General features: G+C 40.5%; 1 protein-coding gene across 1 annotated transcript in view; it reads left to right on the forward strand.

Annotated features, from left to right (window-relative positions):
* Positions 1-22,101, forward strand: part of LOC144828211 (gamma-aminobutyric acid receptor subunit beta-4-like) — a 632,874-nt gene that overhangs the window by 128,033 nt on the left and 482,740 nt on the right. The window contains exon 3 of the mRNA XM_078686301.1: positions 12,525-12,592. Within this exon, the coding sequence (XP_078542427.1) occupies positions 12,525-12,592 (68 nt within the window). The remainder of the gene's footprint in view (positions 1-12,524; positions 12,593-22,101) is intronic.

A 22,101-nucleotide genomic window follows, 5' to 3' on the forward strand; every position in this document is an offset into this window, starting at 1 on the left:
AGGGCCCTCCTCACACCAATTCTTTTTAGGTCGAGCCTAGCGGCAGCGTGCATTCACTGCTCACTCTGCGAGGCATGCAGTAATAAAGTATGCTGTGTAAGCCTCGCCCGCTCTCCGCCCATAATTTTAATTGGCTGGTGTCATTGTCCTTGATAAATGCAGGCTTCCGATTCGTTATGAGGCTTTTTAGTCCCTCCTTGTTACCACCTTGCCTCAATTTGTTACCACCGATGAGGACTCGATCTTTTACTGTGTCCCAACTCAGGAGCTTTCATTACCAGTTCCGAGAACTATTTACTTCAATAAGGGTCACAGCACGCACGGAGTGCTAGCTTCGGTAACGGTATCTGCTTCCTAACATAATTTGCATTTCGTTTTCAGTTTTTTTTAAATTTCAAACTTTAATATGGAGCGCTGCGCCCGCTTCAGGGACACCGCACTCAGTTTATTATTATTTCTTTTTAACTTAATGCTGAGCATGGCACCCCCTTCAGGGACACCATGCTCAGTTTATTTTATTGGTTTTTTCAATGTAATACAGAGCGCTGCGACCACTTCAGGGACACCGCGCTTGGTATATCTTATTATTTAAAAAAATGTAATACCGAGCGGGGCACCCGCTTCAGGGACACCGCGCCTAGCAATGTAATAGGTGTTGCTTGTGGTATTGTAAATGACAATGTCTTTACATTTTTTATAAAAGGCATTGCCATTTACAATGCCAATAGCTCAAAAACTCGCAGTTGCCAGACCTAATGCATTGTAAATGCTTGTTTGTGTCTTTGAGACACTCTTACCTTCCATTGGTTGCAGAACCTCAGCTGCATATTTTCTTCAAACCATACTTTAAAAATACTGTGTTTTGGAGTTAAGGATTGATTTCTAGCCACCTGCAGGGCAAGGTTGGAGTGCCAGGTAAAACAGAGAGAAATTCCTGACAGTGAGGCGGTCAATCTTGGTGCTTGCTAGAGCAGCTTTGATGGAGTCAAGCTAGCTCGGAAGTAGCTGGGGCTGCGCTTCTAGGGCAAAGGGAGCAACAGAGTTGAGCTGGAACAATATGTTGCAGCGGAGGCAGCAGGGCTCTCTCACAGACCGAGGTAGCATACATGGCAGGGGTAGGATGGCCTGTCTGGGCATGTATTTCTCCAATTATTTATCCTTTCTGGTGCCTACTATTGAAGAGGAGGGATAGGTGTTTCCAGCCACAAATGTACTTGTTTTATGTTGAGAGGGACTGACTATTGGTCTTTTTCTAGCTTTTCTGTGGGAATTTTCACACATTATCACTGTCTTTCTTCATCAGCTTCTGGTTAGCCATGGAAAGCAAAAGGTCATCCAAGAGGGGTCATATTCTATCTACTTATTCTAATGATTAGGGTCCAATTCCAGCTAGAAGATCTAGGTCATCAGACCCCAGTTGTCTCACTAGAGACACACTGTGTCTGATGGCACGGGTGGAAATCTAACAGATAATTGAGAGGGCAGTTACCAAGGCAGGTGCAGAGAAGCCTAAACATAAGACCAAGAAAGCAAAGGGTGCTGCCTCACCTTCACCCCAAGATTGTTCTCCCTTGGTTGCGGAGACCCAACTTTTTTTGGGAAATATATGAGATGGAAGAAGGTTCTACATTTGATGGCCCATATCAGAGACCATCTAGGCCTTCCACCTTTTTAGTCGGAGGACAAACAGAGTTTATTCACGCAATATGCTAAGAATTTTGCTTTGGCAATCCCTTCCATGAAAAAATGAAGGATTTGGCATTGGGTAAATGGAAGGATTTGGGCACAGCAAATGTTCCTAGTTCCTCCAGAAAACGTATATGCTCGAGCATGCAGTGGAATCCACATCCCACAACATCAAAGTAATCGCTATTCTAGGCACCATGGTAGGTAGAACTTCTATAAATACTGGGGATTGTGCTCTGAATGATCCATAAAATAGAAAAGTGGGCAGCACATGAAATAAGGTATTTGCAGAAATGAAATTTAGCATTGAAGACCAGTATTCATTCTGTTTATGTAGTGCAATTTGTTATCAAAGACTTTGACAATATAGTAGTAGCCATCCAACAAGGAACTGAATGCTTGGAAATCTTTGTGGCAATAAAACAGCAGACTAAACTTCTGGCAGACCAATCTTCAGATGTAATTATAAAAACTGCAATGGCCACAGGCTGAGTAGTGTTTCTCAGATTTTGAAACAAAATACTGTTAGAAATTGGGTTTCTGGGTGGCAGAGGTGTGCAACCTGTCTAAGCAGGACCACAATATTTGTGTTCCTTTAAAGTGGGAGAGACTTCAAATAAAGCTTTCAAGTGCACAGAGGTCCACCCTTCCTGCCCTGGCTCCAGACTCACTACAGGGGGCGGGAGGTATGCAGCCAGTTGTGTGGGGACAGTACACAGCCTATTCAGGTGTAAGTGTGAGGCTGTACCTAGCCCCTCTCTCCTATCTCCCAGGAAAATCCATCAAGACACACCTCAGCTCCCTTTGTGTGTGGCTGTCTAGAGGAAATACACAAAGCTCAGCTGTCACCCAACTGAAACTGAACAGAGACAGGTAGCAGGCACCAAATGGCCAAAGTAAGTAAATGGCAACTTTCTGAAAGTGGCACTTGCTAAACTGTACTTTAAAATCCGACCGCACCATACATTGTGATTTTAAATTGTTAGTCTAGTGACACCAATCCTGAAAAGTCTATGTCGTCACAATTGGGAATTACACTTAAAGGATGTAATAAGTTAACCTCCATGTTATCCTATGGGAGGGATAGGCCTGTAAACTTGTTTTAAATACATTGCTTATAAACACTACAAGATCTGACCTCTGTCGAACAGGCTACTTTGTGATTTTGGGACCCACAGGGAGTTTCCACTGAACACTTTAAAACTTTCCTTTTGAGGGAAGTTTTAAAGTTTGACAGAGGTCAGATCTTGTAGTGTTTATAATCGTTTGAATGGGGGGTGATCTGACTTCTTATTCCCCCTTTGCTCCTGTTGTGTTTGTGTTAATTACATTGCTCCCTGCCCTGTGGGTTAGACAGAGCCTACCTTAGGAGTGACATATATTTATAAAAAGCAAAGCTTTAGGCCTGGCAAGAGGTTTATCTTTCCAGTTCAAAGTGGCAGTGTAAAACTGCACATTTAGGCCCTGCAATCGTAGGCCGGAGCCGTGTATAGAGGGCTACTTAAGTGGGTGGCACGATGAGTGCTGCAGACCCACTATTAACATTTAATTTACAAGCCCTGGGCACATGTAGTGCACTTTCCTAGGAAATTATAGGTAAATTAAATATGCCGATTGGATTTAAGCCAATATTACCATGTTTAGGGGAGAGAGCACAAGTACGTTACCACCGATTAGCAGTGGTAAAGTGCACAATGTCCTAAAGCCAGGAAAAGCAAAGTCAGAAAAATGTAGGGAGGCAGGCAAAGAATTTGGAGACGACCACCTTAAGACTGCAGGTCTAACAAATACCATATAATTTATGTTCCAATGCATCCTATTACTCTTTGTTTCAAGTCTTTTTAATAAATTAATAATTAGTCACCCAGCACACTCAGATGAGTACAGTACAAAATATACAAAGTATAAGCTGTGGTTTTCTTAAGCTCTTGTTCTTTATTGCTCTTTTGTTCAGATATGATACTTCATGGTCATTCCATTGCCTTAGACTTAGCCAACCTGTGTTTTGTCGCATTGATGGGAGAGTTATCCCACGACTTCCTCAGAAAACAAATAAAGAAATAAATGTTTTAACATTGTTTTACCCTTAGGGGCATGTTATCAAGCCCCAATTTTGCCGCTCTAGCGGCCGTTTTCAGCTGAAAAGCGGCGATTTAAATATTGTTCTATCATTCCTTGAGTTAGAAGCCGTCTTTTCTCCACTTTGCATGTCAGCGATATATATCGCTAATGACATGCAAAGTGGGCGTTCCTCCCTAATCCTACATGGAAACAGTTGCAGACACAAGCCCGGGCTCGCGACGCAATAAAAAAAGTCACGCTAAGCAGGGTTATTGCAGGATTTTAACACCTGCTTTATTCTTGACCTAACCATCATTTGCATGGGAGGTGGATTGAATGGTTAAGTGCACACTTGCCTATTAGCAAGCCGTTCAGTAGCGATGTACAATTATCGCTACATTTCCAACGTTATTGCTGGTTATCGCCGTCTATCGCAGGATTTTACATCGCCTGTGAGCTAAGCGTTGCTGGTACGCTGCTGACACGGCGATGTATTCTAGCGATAGACGGCGATAATGAAAAATGCGCTAAGTGCGTTTAGCGATAATTATCGCTTGTCCTTATTAATATGCCCCTTAGAGTGTTAAAAGCACTGTGCAACCTTAATTGAAAAACAAAAAGATTTTTAGATGTGACATACTCTGTTTTTACAATACCTAATTCTTCTTTGTGCAGTACCTAGTGAAGAATAATAGTAATTTTGTGTAAGTAGAGTTGAATTTAAGAGGGGAAAAAAACACTATAACCCTATCCTGAGAGGATCGGTATGTGAGATACACCTACCTCTCTATCGGTTTTAATTCCATCCCGATTATTCCAAAATATTTTGTCTTAGGTCTACACCTGTGTCTTTCGGACCCCCAAATGGTTCTTTAGTTATCCAATAAAATCCAGATCTCTACTTCGTATATGGAACCTCATATAAGAGGAGAAACGCCCCTTGAGTGTCTTTTATTTGAAGAATTGGGATTGGAGGGAGAAAATCTCATTAGAATTATAATACCTTCATTAAATGTCATTCAGCCTGTAAAATATATCAGTCTTGTCCCAGAAATAATCCTTAGTCAATTGCTTACCAACTCGTGAGCTAGTATCTGTGTTACTTGTTGCGAGTACGCCGGCTAATGGATCCAAGCGTACTTCCGCAAATAGAAAAAAACACGTTGCATGTTAGTAAATGAAAGAGGACTTCCATTTACGTGATCTCCAATGTTGTGCGTGGCGGCAGCAATTTTTAATGGGTGACTGTGATTGAAACCTATAGTTTCAAATATAGTCGTGTCCTGCCTATCTCTCTGTCATAAGGGGAAATATCTCCCTTCTTATGTGTATGACTATGATTGAAATGTACAATGATAAGTATAGTCTGGTGTCTCTCTATCGTGTTGGTAAATGTCCATCCCTAGTATCCTGCCTAGTGATTATCAGTATAAGCATTAAAGGTAAGGCAATTAGTACATTGAAACCATGTACTTTACACCATACATATCCAATCTGTGCTTTTGTGATGTAAGACATTTAGTATAATATATCGCTGTATTTACAGTTGAGAGTCAGTCTTTATGCAATTTGAAGTATACGAGTGAAAAGAGTGAAAAGTTCATACAAGATAACCATATTCTTGTGTGTAGCTGCAGGGTATCTCCCGTCTCCTTGTTTCACTGCTCTCATGTGCTCCCCAATTTTATCTTCGAGAGCCCTGATATTGCTGCCAACTTATCTCTTCCCACATTTGCATTCAATGATGTATATTACAGATTTCGTGTTGCAGTTCATGTTAGATGTTATTGTGTACAACCTTTTGTTGAGGCTTTCAAATTGTTTCTTGCTGCCTTGTGCCTATTTGCAAATTGCACAGTGGCCACATTTGAAAATCCCAATGTATGCAGTGTCAACCAGTTGCCCATGTTTTTTGATGTTGGATAGCCTGGGCTTAATAGATTCTTAAGGCATTTACCCCTGCGATAACTAATGTCTGGTCTATTGGAGATATAGTCATCTAGTATTCTATCTGCTTTGAGTACATGCCAATGTTTTTTCAAGCTGTGTACTAGTGTGTTAGATAGTATGCTGTAGTCCATAACCAGGCATATTCTGTTATTCTCTTTAGATTTCTTAATATGTTTGCTTAAGGTGTCCTGTTTATTAATGTGGGAAATTCTATGTCTATCTCTTGTTAGAGTATTCCTATTATAACCTCTTCTTTCGAATCTCCAGATCATGTCTTGAGTGCATTGTCTGAATTCTGGTTCAAAATTGCAGTTGCGTCGTGCTCGTATCTGTTCGCCATATGGAATGGCCCTGATTTGATGTGTTGGTTGTGCATTTGTTGCGTGTAGAGTAATTGCACACAGTTGGTTTACAGGACAGTCTGCTGTGTATTTTATTGTCACAAATGTAGAATACTACATCCGAAAAGGTAACCTTACTTTGACTGTATTCAAAGGTGAATTTGATATTTAGTTCATTGTTAGTAAGGTGGTGAAAAAATTCACAGAATTTCTCTGTTATTCCAGTTCATATCATTAGACAATCGCCTATGTACCTCCCCCAGTAGAGTATTGAGTCATCCCATTGTGAACCATTAGAGCCCCAGATCCAAACCTTCTCTAGCCACCCCATGAAGAGGTTAGCATATGAAAGAGAGAATCTGGAACCCATGGCCACTCCCCGTGTCTGTTTTACCAAGTATCCTTGAATAGAAATATGTTGTTATCTAAAATTAGTTCTGTCATGTTCATGAGCATTTCAGTGTGGTCCCACGGGCTTGCTGATCGTGTGTTCAGAGTACATTTCAAAACATATAGACCCAAGTCTTGCTATATACCCGTGTATAATGCAATGACATCTAAGGTGACCAGTATCATGTTTGTCTCCCAGTTTATGCCTGTCAAAGTTCCCAAGATCTGTTTGGTGTCCTGTATGTGTGAAGGTAGATTATTAACCAACGGTTTAAGGAATATATCTACATATTCTGAAAGTCTCTCTGTAGGTCCGCCAATCCCAGATATGATGGGTCTAACTGGCGGAAAGGGCAGATCGTTATGTATCTTTGGTAAGATTTATATACATGGATAACTAGGGCGTTCTGCTCTTAAATACGTGTATTCCTCACCATCCAATAGGCATAGATCATGCCACAGTTTCAAGTGTCTATTGATGTTACTCGTCAAACTCCATATAGGATTGTTTGGTAGGATTTCACAACAGTCAGGGTCATTGAGTTGTGAACAGATGTCCTGTTTTTACATTGGTTCACCCATAGAGTGTTAAAAACACTCTGCAACCTTAATTGAAAAACAAAAATATTTTTTGATGCGAAATACTTGTGTAAGTAAAGTTGAATTTAAGGGTGCAGAAAACACTGTCACCATAGCCTAAGAGGATCGGTATGTGAGATACACTTACCTCTCTATCAGTTTTAATTCTGTCCCAATTAGTCCAAAATATTTCATCTAGGGTTTACGACTGTGTCTTTCTGACCCACAACTGGTTCTTTTTTTATCCAATACAGTCCAGGTCTCTACTCCCTATGTGGCACCTCATAAAAGAGGAGAAACACCCCTCTTGTGTTTTCTTTGAAGATTTGGGATCAACAATATTGGATAACTAAAGAACCATTTGAGGTCCAAAAGACACTGTCTCAGACCCTGGAAGACATATTTTGCACAGTGTTTTTAAGACTCTAAGGGTGAACCAATGTAAAAAAAATGATTTCTTAAATATTAATACAATATGGTGGGCACAGGGAAATTGCTCATGATCACTTACTGAAAAATATGAATCATCAATGTGAAAGTACTTATCACAATTGTCATAATTACAGTAAGTAGGACTATAAATTGAGTCTCAACAGAGACATAGTAAATGCATAACTATGCGCATGGGTTTCCACTGCACCTTCCTACTACAATGTAATCTACACATATGTCATTCCCATGAGCCAGGTCACTAGGTGATGATTACATAAAACGTATTACCACATATTACGTTATAGCAATCTCGTTGTTAATACTTTTCTTAGCCCTGCGGAAGTCGCGTGATAACTCTTCCATCAATGAGACGAAACACGTGTTGGCCAAGTCTAAAGAAATGGAATCCGAACCTTTGATCATGAAGTATCATATCTGAACAAAAGAACAGTAAAGAACAAGAGATAAAGCAAACCACACCTCATACTTTGTATATTTTGCACTGCACTCAGCTGCGTATGCTGGGGGACTACTTATTTACTGATTTGTGGGTCTAGACCATACACTAGAGGAGGGGGGTCTCTTTACCTCTGCTGCACCGCTATTCACATTGTATTACTGAAACATATTATTGTGTGGACTGTCCCCTTTGGGCGCCAAATCCCTACAAATTTGCCACCCTTTCTTTTTAATGGATGGAGTTTTGCCAAATTTTCACTGTGCTGTCAAAATAAATGCACTGCGCCATCAGAATGTGTTGCTATTGTGATTTATAAATTGATATGTATTTACTTGACACTTTATTTGTGCATCTCTTCTTCTTTGACTGCATTTTCTACATTTGGGCTTACCTATCTTTTTATTGATTATATTTGTTGCTTTTCCCTTTCCCCAAGGGAACATTTCTTTTAATACATCATTACTTACCAATTGTGGCTTCTTTTAGAGTGGCTAAATCTGTATTTTCTTAACTTTGGACTGACAATAAAGGGTGTGAACCCAACTTTGGCCTCTTTAAGAAGATGGATTAGATCTCTGATTGCCTTGGCCTATAAATCTTCAGGACAAGTACCCATTCCAAGTATTCAAGGAAAGTTGATTAGGGGTATGTCCTCGTCTAGGTCAGAATTACCAGGAACCTTAATTTCGCAAATTTGTAGAACAGCTACGTGGGCATCTCCTTCCACCTTTATCAATCATAATAGAATTTCACATGACATAGAAATAAGATGGTGTGTTTGAGCCTAGAGTACTGTATTATATGAAGTATAAAGGACTTTGCCTTAAGTCAAGGATTACTTTTCTTTCAATAAAGAACCTTGTTTGGGGTTGAGCAGTCAACTGCAGTTCCCTATGCCTGTTATCCCATATTAGCTCACATTTGTAAGGAATTCAAGTGAGGAAGGAGTGAGGAGGTAATGATATGATTGCTTTCCTGGTAATTCCATTATTCAGAGTTATACTCTCTCGCTTATTCATGCTTCCTTCCCATACTACATCTAGAGGCCAGAACAACTGAGTTGTTTTAGTCTGAGCTTTCAAACCAATCAGGAGAATGGTGGGGGGAAGGGCCTTTTATTTCACTTATTTAATTGAAATGGGTGCCTTGAGAGCCAGAGATGCCTCATGTAAAATGAATTTAAGCGAGGCAGTAGTACTTAGAGTAATACAATTAACGGGTAAGTTGTTAGGGCATTCTTAATTCTTTTTAAGTTTACCATAGGCTTAGTCATTCGGCATAAATGTTTGCCTGAACTTCAAAGACACATATCCGCAAAACACCCCTTTGAGCCTTCTAGCAGGTGTGCTAGTTGGTTCTCTGATGAGATATAGAAATTCCTACTTGTACAGCATGTACAATGAGGCCAGCAAGTAAACATTTTGGCACAATTTTTACAATATTTCTTTAATGATTTAAATATAATTAAACTTGGTTCTATTTCAATATGTGATTTCAAGTTACAAGGTTAGAAGGGTTATATACAAGATTGCCTGTCTGTATTCATCAAAACATGTTTGTATTGTATTGCCATTAGATGAATATAGCATGTAATACACTTTACGAAGCATTGACATACTTTATGGTGAGTAGCTCACTACTCCATAACCCTATGTTAGTGGTTAATCCACTGGTTATTTATTTTTTATTGTTGGTAATTGGATTAGGCCTCTGTTACTGTTAGAGGCATTTCCTCCAATTTCTTGTGGTAGATTCAGTTAATAGGATTTGGGTGGGATTATTAGAGAGTATTCATGAAATTAGAAACTGCAATAAACAGATACAGTAGATTAATTGGCAAGGAGTGATTGCACGTAGGAGATTGGGATAAAAAGTGAATGATTAGGTAGACTAGAACATGTTAGATATTGTTATACTGCAAGGGATGTGATTTGTGAGGAGAGGTATGGTTAGTATGCTGAAGTATAATAGAGAATAAGTCAGACATGCAGGTGACAGAGAATGCTACACTCATAGGTGTTAAGGTATGCGGAGAATAAACTCTTAGGAGAGGATCATTAAATGGAAGGAAAGTAGAGAGAATAATCACTAACTATGAATCAATGTCAATTTCCATGCAGATTTTTAGGAATATGGTGACGTGGTTTTGACAGAGTATGTAATCAGTGGATGTGTAAAGAGTAGAAGGAAAGGTTGAGGGTTGTTACTTGAGGGTAGGTGATATACGTTGTTTCCTCTTTGGTTGTTTTGTTTGGATGGCATTGGCACAATTTGTTCATTTTTAGGTTATATAGAAATCAAAGAATATTTAGCTTCTTGTGACTGCACTTTATTTATTTCTTATATGAGGTATGAAGTAATGTCTTATATTCAGATAGCTGGTAGCCATTTAGATTCATCTAGTAAGATTTAGAGAAGTGGACTATCTTTAGGATTTGCATTGAATTATTCTGTTATAAATTATACTGAGACAGACATATGGATGGGGTGCTTTTAGGGGATGTGGTGCTCCTGAAAATAGTAAAGGGTTGTTTGTAAATTAAGGCTGCTGTTTTGGGTGTTTCTTAAACTTAGGGGAGTCCTCCAAGAGCATCTCTCAGTAGGCACAAAGGCCAGAAAGTGAGATCATTTATATTCTCTGTCGGATCACGCTGGGAATAACCGGGTCTTAACCATTATTCTGGATGGTAAGTGAATCTGAGTGGCTCTGGTTTTTGCAGATAGGTCATTCCATAGTTTTGTAGCTAGAATGAAAAAGTAATGGCATCAATATTTGTGTTCTTGTAAGTAGGAATTATTAAGCACATTCCCTACCTAGAGCATACGTTCTTGGACTGGGAGTATTTGTTAATTTATGCTTAATTGAAATTTGGTCCTTTACATTTATTGCTCTGTGTGTGATGCACAGTAGCTCCAAGCAGGATCTTCTTGCAACTGAGAGCCAGTGTTACGGCTCAGGACTGTTGAGATGTGGGTTCCTATAGTTACACTCAGAGGTAGCCTTGCTGATGAGTTTTTTCTGCTTGGAGCCTTGTGATATTGCTGTTGTATAATCAATTAGCATAGTCAAGTATGGAGTGGATGAGTGATGGTTTTGAGGAGTCCAAGAGGACAAAATATGTGTCTTCGTGTTTTCAATGTGTAATATGTTGATTGAGTCAGCCTGTACACTTGAGTAATAAAGTGTCAAAGAATCAAAGAAGATTCACAGATATCTCATATCGTCAGCAGTGTTTGACAGAAATCCCAGTTCATCTAGCTAGAAAGATAGAGGATCATAATTTTCCCATTCACCACTGGTCAATATTTCTAATTTTGAAGCATTTGGCTTGAGGTGATTCTGTGTTGTCCATTGATCAACAGGTTTAAGGCATTTGTTGAGTTCTGATGTTAGAATGTTTTCCAGTTTGAGAATTATCTGAGTGCCAGCTGCATAGTTGTAGCCGATATGTTTACAACTGTTGATAAATTGTAATAGTGGTTTCATGTATATGTCACAAATTAGAGATGAGATGATAGATTTGTGTGAAACTTCTGTTTTTATGAGGCAAGGATTTGAATAAAAAGGGTGTGCGATTCAGGTAGGGCCGATTGATGCCATCAATACTGACTTCTTTCAATCTGAAAAGTAATGTATCATGGTGTACTATGTCAAAAGCTGCTGAGCAGTTCAAGAGTAGTAATGCAGCTACATCATTTTTGTCAGCTGTGTTTTTATTTCACCCCAAATTTAGATGAGGACGGATTCGGTCAGTCTTCCTGGCCATAATCCTTTTTGTAATTTGTTTTCTTCTGTGAATTCTGAGGTCAGGGAAAAGGCTCCTGTTGCCATACATTTGCTAATCAAAGGTATATTACAGATTAGGCTATAGCTGTTGAGGTCCTGGGGGTCCAAGTTGTTCTTCTTCAGTAGTAGATGCATCTATGAATTCTTCAATATCTCTGTGAAACGTCATGGATTTAGGAGCTAACGATAACATATCTGACTGGGACAGGGGCAGATGTCAATTGAGGGATCTTTTTTAAAAAAACTTTGAGGGCACGGTTCTGAAGGGAAGTGGCTGGGCTGCAGACTTTATTAGGTCTACCAACTCTGAAGTTGTAATTTATTAGAAGGAAGTGGCTGGGCTGCAAGGTTTTACCAGGTCTACAATTTATAAGGCTGTACTTTCTTGGAAGACTGATATAGATTGAAAATGTTTATTTGTAAATAGGTGGGCAGTTGTTTCTCCTATTTCTTAGATAAGAATACAGTATGTCTATTTCATAGTTGCTGAGTTATAGGTTTTGTAAAAGTGGTGAAGAGGTTTGGCAGCTCTATTAGTTATGACATTTTATGGACTGCCTTGGCTTGGCATTTGGTATTGTCGATCCTCCTTGAGTAGTGAATTTTTTTGCCCCTTATTTTTGTGTGATAAGGACATTCTTTTGTGTCTGTGTAGATGCATTTTGGTGGATTTTAGCCAATTCCATTGACGTGTTGACATTTGCCCTTTTATACTTTACAACTCTTCATTCGTTCGAGTGGCCCTCTCTTCTTTTTGAGCTTACAATAAACAAAAAGATTATCTAGGTATTGCCAGTGTGTTTTTACTCAACGTGTAATGCTATCACTTTTATTTCAGGGCCACCGGTGACAGTGGGAATGAGCATCCACATTTCCAGTATTGACCAGATTTCAGAGGTCAACATGGTGAGTCTCTAGATTTATTTAAAAGAATGTTTCCATTTTATGCGTTAACTTCCTTTAGTGGCAGAATTGTCACATGGTTGCTATTTCATGCATGTTATTACCTCCTATCCCGGACAAGCAGTGGCAAAGCCAAAAAGCACAGCTATAACGTGTTAGCCCAAGTACACACAGGAATACATCAATGCTGTTTGCCTGAGCACTCACGTGAAAGTCTGACTTAGTTGTTTTGTTAATGACTGTGTTTAGTTATGGTGGCTGACGAAAATGTCAAGAACAATGGATTCCACCTTTCCACCATGATCATATGCTGTGTTGCATTCGGTTGCGTCTGTATACCTGAGATAGGAAAGCTCTGGCACACTGATACGATGAACTGGTTTAGTTTTGCCCCTCCTCAACACACTTCCCATAATCCATCCTCCCTGCACACATTTTCTGCCTCATTTGCAGACTTTGACTAAAAGAGCTTTGTGATTGAGTAACAGTGCATCAAATGTTGTTGGAAGAAAGAAGGCAAAAAAGAAAGGAAGCAAACAGGACAAAACGCAGGCAAGGAGAGAGGACTTAATAAAGAGTACTGTTTTTTTTGCTGTTTACAGCACAGACACTCAAACTACTGTGCAGTCTTTCCAAGCAACAATGTTGAAAATAGGCATAAATGCTGATGTCAAGTATGAGTTGGTAACGATAATGAAAAGAGTCATGATGGGCGTGTCATGAAACTTTGCACTTTTGATGCTGATGGTTAGGCTTGCTGCTCCACACCAGATCTCATAGACCTCACAACCACAAGCCTTGATGGTTCCCTTTGCCCTCTTCCACACATGACACTAGTAGTGAAATATATGGCTAGAGGCTTGTGAGAGCAGAAGCCTTACGTATAATAGAGAGAAGGAAAGTATGGAACAGTACAAATCAGCACCCAATTCTGAGGTCTCTGTTCTAGCACCTTTCTGTTTGCCCCAGTACTCTGGTGAATCTTGAAGTTTCAGAAACATAAAAAGTTGCATTAGTGAGAGCTGCTCTGAATTATGCTACCTCAAAAGGAGGTGGTGGTGGGAGCACCTAATCTCAGCACCCACACACCTCTGACTATCACAGCTGGAATCGAGGCACCTTCCTTATGCCACAGCTGTTGTACTGCACCACCATGTTTCCGCCATGGGTGCCCCACTTTCCCAATGCATCCCTGATACAATAAACAGTGCAAAAGTCAAGATAAGTGTTTGTGTCTCTGTGCAAACACAAAGCATAGCTAATCAACATTAACTACTTTTGCCGTAACTTCAAGATGTAACACCACAAAATGTAAACAACCACAAAATGTTGTGTGCTGATACCATCAGATGACAGACACCACACTTGAGCCAAAGTCTAAGTTGGCTCATTCACACATGCCAGAGGCTGAAGGGGGTTGACACAAATTCCTTTTCAATATATAGTATGTTTTGTTTATTTTATTCAGAGTTTTATATAGTGCGAACAAGATCTTTGCAGATATCAGAGCGCTTCACAGAGGCAGGGGGTGAACAGGAGGGTGACTAAGCTTAATATTAGGTACAGTATAATATTCAACATAGCTTTCATGTGCTGATAAAGTAACAATAAACAGTCAAATAAACGTTAATATAAGACGGTACAGAGTCTTTGGTCCAACTATAAAAGAGATCAGGCGAGCTAGGCTATAAGGCTGGCTTATACCACTTTCTAATAGTTACTGAGAGACCATGGGTAGGGACATCCAGTTTCAACAAACTTATGTGTACAATATGGTAATAGGTAGTGGGTGAGTAGTATAAGAGGCTCGCAATCAAGTAAGAAAATGATATCATTAGACGTTAGACAATGAGGTAGCCAGTGTTATACAAGCGGTGTAAAGTCTCTGATCCAACAGCAATAAAGTTCAGGTGAACTTGGCCATAAGGATGGCTTTCACCTCTTTCTTGAAGAAGGCAGTGGAGGAGATAAGCCTGGTTTCAGGGGGGAGTGCATTCCAGATCCTGGGTGCCATTCCTGAGAAGGAGCGTTTGTACGTTTTTTCCTTCCGGAATCTGCGAGGTTTCAGGAGTAGATTTTTTGTACTTCTATTGGATCTCGACCCTCCTGATATAGTCAACTTTTGAGTGAGGTAGTTGGGTGCTAATATGGTGCTATGGTTTCATTTGGGATGAATACTAAATAGAAAAAATTATAAAACTCCATCTAGTATGCAAAACACAGCGTTTTCCTCAGTCCTATGTGCACAAAATGCATCGAGGTTACCTTTTATTAATCAACACATTGTCTCAGAGAGTTCTCTGAAATTGTCTAGATATTATTGTAGAGTCACCCAGTGAGGGCAGCTCTCATGTGGTGATGAATAGTACGTTGGTTTTTTTAAGTCTCCTCAATTGCTTTCTCACAGAGTTTGCAAAATGTGGTCAGTTACCAATAGATGGCTGAATTGTTCCATTGTACCTTCTTCTGCCATTGCCTGCTCTTTGTTGCAGAAATAAAACAGCCAGCCCCCAGGTTTGGCTTGCTGATGGGGGGCTGTTAGGAACGGGGCTAATAAGGTCTGATGACGTTTGCACTGTTACTGAGACACATTTCTGAGCAATTACAGACTGTCAGTAAAATCCAGCCTGGATAAACACAGGAAGGGCCTCAGTGATGAAAATAACAAACACTGCTGACCCCTTCAGCCACAGTCTGCATCCCACACATGAAACTAAGCACCCTTCAACCAGCAAAGTAGAGATGAAAGTAACCAGACCTTACTGGGGTAGACTAGGGACACAGCCAACCAGACAGCAACAAGAAAAGGACCCGAAGGACACATTTTTCCATTTCAAATTAATTTCACAGCTATTTAGCCTGAAACTTGATTAATTTTATAAACACTTTGGGTTCCATTGAGACCATGGTGCATTCTGGTACTTGCAGTCCGTCATGTTACAATCTTTCACGTGCTCTCTTTGATTCAAAGCAGCCAATCTCAGAATACACTTAAGTAATCTTTTTATACATTACCACATACCAGAGCTGCTCAATTTTTCAACAGTGGCATAACACTTTAAACAAATATGGTGAAATGCGGGCCCTTCTAAAGCCTTTAGGGGCAGATTTACGCAAAACTGACGCATCTGAAGAGATATGTCAGTTTCTCTGCACCAGCCTGCGATACCCTTGTGCCACCATGGATGCGCATACGGCGCACCATGGCGCAAGGATTGACAGATGCATCAGAAATTCTGATGCATCTGTTGACCCGAAAGTCACACATTGCTGTAGCCGTTTCGCAAGCACGACGCAACTCCAGCAGTGCATGTTGAGGCCGATACTTATTGTACTGCGTCACTCCTTACGCCTGCTTCAAACAGGCATAAGGTTTTCATGCAGTGGCATCCTAGAAGTGGGACAGTGAAATCTTGTACATTTCATTGCATCACTTTTACAAGGCTTTCCTGCGTGAGGACACCCACCTTGCATACATTATACCTGACGCAGGTATAAAGTGACTCAGGGCTTTACAATGTGATGTATCTCCTTAGATGCGTCACGTTTTAAATAGGCCGCACTGTGGTGCATTGTCTACGATGCCGCTGCAACACAGAAAGTGGCGCAACAGAGATGCAAAAGTGACGCAAGGGGCTTGTAAATGTGCCACTCAGTATGTAGCTGTTGGTGTCCAAAGCCCTCAGAGTGTTTACGTAACAGCAGTTTTTATACCACAAAAAAGTTTTGATCAGGTTGCTGTGTGTGCTCTCATGACTATACTGCAGGTAAACTAGTAACAGTGGTGAGGGTCACCATTCACCTTTCCACTTATTTACACCAACAAATCTTGGCTGTGGTTGACCTCTCACCCCATGGTCTCCCCCTGAGATGACCAAACCACAGATGCACAGTGGACCACAGGCAGCAAAATCACTGTCAGCAGCACCACTCATACAAGAGGCTGGGCTGACCTACAATGCAACAGGGACAATACTGACCAGATTTGAGCAAGCACAACAGATTCAGCCTCAGCCTATAAATTCAGAAACCAAATGCCCAGACCTCAACCACCAACAAGACTCACACCAAAGTCTGGACTAAAAACAACAGCAACAACTTGAGCCAGAGTTGCATCACCTTGCATCTGACCCGCGGTCAGCCAAATACCCACTGACCACAATAGGACCAGTGCTCAGACGCCAGCTTGGAAGAATTCAAGAACTGCGGATTCACTGACAACGCAGAAATATGAAATGCTGATTATACGACAGAATCATATTCTAGCTTAAAGCAAAAATATTAGCCTCTACCTGGAACCCAGGATGCAAACAAAAATACATGAGATTTCTCTTCCTGTTGATACCATTGGCTCAAATTGAAGGGTCTTGGAACACTAACTGTTTACCCTCAAAGGACTGCGCTTGTGCAACTACAAAGAGGAATTGATTGAGCACTTAATCTTGCTTATGTTCTAATTTACTAAAGCTATGGAATAAATATCTGAAAAAATCATTTAATATAATTAATTGTAGATCTTTCAAAGAGGCTGTTGCATACAGATTGTCAGCATATTGGGAAAGTAACTACATTTTTAGATTATGTTTATTGTCGTCTTAAGGAAGTGTGATTGAAACGGTACTCTTATAGAATATTTCAGATGATTGTGATTGTAATGTTTTTTTCTTCATTGTGATGAATATTTTAAGATATGTTATGCAATAAACATTCATCTATCCATTCAGATGCCAGGTAGGCACACATCAGACACTACTATTGGCAGTAGTTGGCTATTGGCAGTAGTTCTGGCAAACAGCTAAACTGTCTGTTATAAGACCTAGAAAATCGCCTGAGATGCATTTCAGAAAGAGCCTGAATATGCCTTTCCTTCTACTCAAAATGTCAAAATTATCAAATGCAATTGTGTGTGCAGACCTAAGATGGGAATTGAAAAATTATCGAAGTGATGACAACATGTACGTTTAAAACAAATGTTGTTTTCAATGATAGTCAACACTGAATTAAACATTCAAATATCGAAAACATTTGACCCATCAAGGCATATAATGAAATACAACAACTAAAAAAGTTCTAAGATTGAGCTGCAACAGGAAGTAAGAATTGCCAATGCCAGAAGGCCTGATATATCAATGAATGGATTTAGAAATACAGGGTCTCATTTATGAGGCCCCTTGCGCTGCCGGAATGTCACTTTTTGTGACTCTCCTGTGGCACAAGAACCAAGAGCCTGCTCCATATTTACCAGGTAACACTAAGCCACGTTTTGGGATTAATACTGCCTTGTAAATATTGTTACCTTTAACACTGTTTTCTGTGTTGAAGGGGCCGCAATGGGTGTGGCTGGGGGCGTTCCCAGCAACATCCATGGCTTTTTGACACTGCCCCAGATTCACAAGAAATTGCTCAAAACGTATGCCTCCCCAGGAGAGTCCTATGGGAGCCACAACGAGGGTAAATATCTTTATTTCTACTAATTTTTCCCTTTTCTATGTGTTCTGTATTCTGCAGCACACATAGTACGAGGAAAAAGCCTTTTGCAATCGGTTTTGTGCAGGAAGGTTTCTTTTACTGCACAAAAATAATGATCCCTGCAATGCAGGCACCCTTGCACCATGTTGCAAAGGTACCAGCATTGATGCATGGCAGCCCATAGTGCGCCAACACAGGGGAAAAGGACAGGAATGTGCCCTATTTGATAGGTACAGCGCATTCCTGCTCCTTTCTTTTGCCATTGGGCAGCATGACAGGAAGGCCTGCGGGGCTGCCCTATGACAAAACCTCATGAACGAGGCCCTAAGTAAGTAACCACACATGCAGTCTGTCACTAGTCTTTGCTTTTATTCATATATTCATCCACCCATGGGTACAGTCTTGTATTTACCCTCTTACACAACCACAATAAAACACACACAAACTCAATAAAATATACTAGATAAGTTAAGCGGATAAAAATCGGAAAAAAAACGTGCTTCCACCTTAACATGGTGGGCATTTGTTTACAATAACAATTTAGGATTAAATATAGCAGCAGGTGGTCGCCTTCCAGTCGTATGGTACATAGCGTATCATTCTTGTAAACTTTCAGCATGGATGCCAAATTTAGAAACGACATATTGGACATATTGGAATGATGAAACAATGATACATTTGAACAATACAATTAGAAAATGGTCACCTGATTTAAACACAGTGACCACGCCGAATGCGAAATACTGCAAATGGAATGTAAATGGAATGAGCGGCAAGGTGGTTTAGCACTGTCTGAGGAGATGCAGTGTGCTTAAAATTAAAATAAAATAGGGGAATGAAAGTAATAAAAGGTGAACGATAAACGAAGAAAATGAAAACAAAAGGATTGGCCTTCCCAACTAGTCACTGAAAAGCATTCATTTTTCCACTGAATCCATGAGGTCTACAGCATTTGAATTTGGCTTGTCACTATAACCAACTCAGAAGCCCTGTATCAAGCACAAGCTTTGCCACACAGCAACCATAAGATATACTACACTAAACTTAAAAATATATACTAAATTACAGCTGACAAAGCAATATATCTCTTCTAAGAGAACTTAATAAGGATTATCAGAGTGTAAATCTTTATCCCCATGGTTCCTTCAAGTGGCTCCTCAGCACCATCACTCTTGTTTACTAGTGTAATCTGTGAGATTCCATGTTACAAAATATGTGCCCACAGGCTTAAGCACAGTGTAATATCAATCAATCAAAAGGCATTCATATAACGCACAGCTGCTTCATCCGAAGCGTCCTGGCGCTCAAATGGAGATTGATCCCCGAACGAGTACTAAACGAGTAATCCACCCTTAAAAGTCAATTGGTATTAACATATGCTTTTCACAATAAGTGAGTTAGGTTTACTAGCTTTGCCATAACTTTACATAAAAAACAAATGAAAGCTATGCAATCTAACATAACTTTTCTAAATTAATCAATAAGGCACCATAGCCCTTACCTGTGACTTAGCACCATAACTAACACAGGTCTACTGAAGTTCACATAAGCTGGCAGCCATTATGCATACATTTATACAATTACAAATATTTACATAATCAGTTGACAAAACAATAAACAACACATCTCAAAATGGCCTAACAAGGATTATAACAGGGTTCGTGGAGGGTCCAACAGCGAAACCCTTGCCTCCTATGGTATTTTGTGATTTCATCTAACAAATACGTGTCTGCAGTCTATACCACAGTGTGCTAATCAACCATTAAAAACCTATTGGCTTTAACATATGTTTTTTCACAATAAATAAACCAGGCCAACTGCTTTTGTAATACCTATGCATAAAAAACAGATCAGACTTATAGCTTTTGTCATTGGCTTGTCACCCTAACTATCACAGTCCTGCAGTATTGACTTTAAGCGTTCCCACATAACAAAAACGTGTAATACGAGCACTTTTTTTATATATTGAACCAGGGGCATAACGGAGGCCCCTGCAGCCCCCATGGTGCGAGTGGGCCCTCAGGGTCTCTTGATTTGGAGGAGGCCCCCTCACCCTCTAAGCCATGCCATTGTATGACTTGCAGAATGCGTGCAATGGCATGGAATACAAAATTGTTAAACGCTCTGGAAAGCCACTCTGCTTGCAGAGCAGATCCCTGCAGTGTAGGCAGTCCCAACCATTCAGGGGGGTCCCCATTGAGGCCATTATGCCGGGGGGGGCCCTCATCATATTGCAGTACTCCACTGCTTAGAACATTGGCCCCTATTGGGCAGTTGGTCCCTCTGACCAGCCCATATCAATCCTTATCAAACTCAGACTCAGTGGCAGGGTGTTTGGGATGTTACACCCCGCCTAATGAATGTATTTCCTCTTACATAGTTGGGTGCAAGTGCTTTCAGTCCGGTAAGGTGGTTTCCCTGTGGGACTTTGCCATGAATGTTTCCATACCCACAGACAAAAACAAACACATTCTATCTCATAAATGTTGGTTACTTGACTAGATTTTGTATTCCTGTGTTCCTCTCACTTAGTACTCCTACCAATCCCCAGCCATCTCCATTTCCACTGTCCCTGTAGCTCCTCTCATGCTCCCCGCTTGTGCTGTACTGTATTTTAACATGATATGCCAGCTTGATTGTTAGAAAATCAGAAGCTCCCCTCCCCCACTTCTTACTGACCAAGCTACGCCCATGCCCAGACTTTCTACTGCTATACAATACAGGTGCTATGTGAACCAGGGAAGATTCTTAAATACGTATTGCTACATGTGTGTGAGATCCGCATTGAATCAATGCATGGTGCTTCCAAAAGTAAACACTGACACTTCCGCTGATGATTTGGTTTTAGGAACGCTTCTCTCACCCGAGCTGGGCCTGCAAGCAAGACTGCTCAGCCAGCCTTACTCAGGCTCTCAAGTACCTCAGCTGTTTACCAACCTCCCGCCCTGGGAGTTCGGAGCAGTGCGCAGTCTATTAATAAAGTCATTCAGAATTTGGCATGGTTGAGAGGCCACACCGGGCCTATGCCAAGAAACCTTTGCATTTGGGAAAGGAGTCGAGCGTTAAAACGCTGACTTCACGGGAACAGCTACATAAAAAACCCTGATAATTATAGCTAATAAGGCAATTTTTTTGTTTCAGCTTCTGGTCCAAGATGGAATCATTAAAATCCATAGCCGGTTTAGAAAACAGGAGCAGTTTGGTGTCTCAGGGGGCGTGAGTGTGACTGCTGTGAAAGGAGAGCATAGAGCTTCAAGCATTTTTCTGTTAAACAACTTTGAAAGAAAACAACATAAAAGGGACTTTCATATTTCAGTTATTGGATACCAGCAATTTGCATTTCTTGCTTTTACCGCAGTTCTCCAAGGTAGGAGGCGGGTGCGCATGCATTATTGATAATAACTTGCTGCATTAGAAGAATGCCATTTCCGTTTGCAGAATAAAGCTCGGCATTCCGGAAGCTCGAACACTGGAGACACGAAAGGTGGTTGCGTGATGGTGCATTAACGCATGGGCAAGGGATATACAGTACCGGAACTTATCAACTTTTAACATTTTAGCAGTTAAGTGCATAAAATGGCCGCCAAGGTGGTTGTGTCTGTTTCGAATGTTTCTTAGGACAGGGTTCTATTGCTGCAATACAAGCTGTCAGCTATTACTCTAAAGGCTGTTTTCACTGTTGCTGTATGCCCATCCTTTCACATAGTAGCACCAGGAGCCAGGTGGCCATTAGAATCTGTGCCTTATTATACAGGATGCTCTCTTTGTTAGTTGTTTCCCTACTTCTGGGGGGCCTTGTCCTACAGCTCTGGCCACAAACCGAATAACAATTGGAGGGCCAAATTATGCAGCAGGGCTGACTAAATTATTGAGCAACAAAGGGCAAATTATGCACCATAACATGATACGTTCTGTGGTAGTATTGTTTTGCAACTTTCTCATTTTAGTGCATGCTAATACTACTTTAGCAACTCTTTCCTCATTAGTACAGGTTTATTAATTGAAAGCCTCAATTATCGCCCTAAGGGGGCCATTAATCTTTT

The sequence above is a fragment of the Lissotriton helveticus genome, chromosome 4_1, assembly GCF_964261635.1.
Source record: "Lissotriton helveticus chromosome 4_1, aLisHel1.1, whole genome shotgun sequence".
NCBI classification, from domain to species: domain Eukaryota; kingdom Metazoa; phylum Chordata; class Amphibia; order Caudata; family Salamandridae; genus Lissotriton; species Lissotriton helveticus.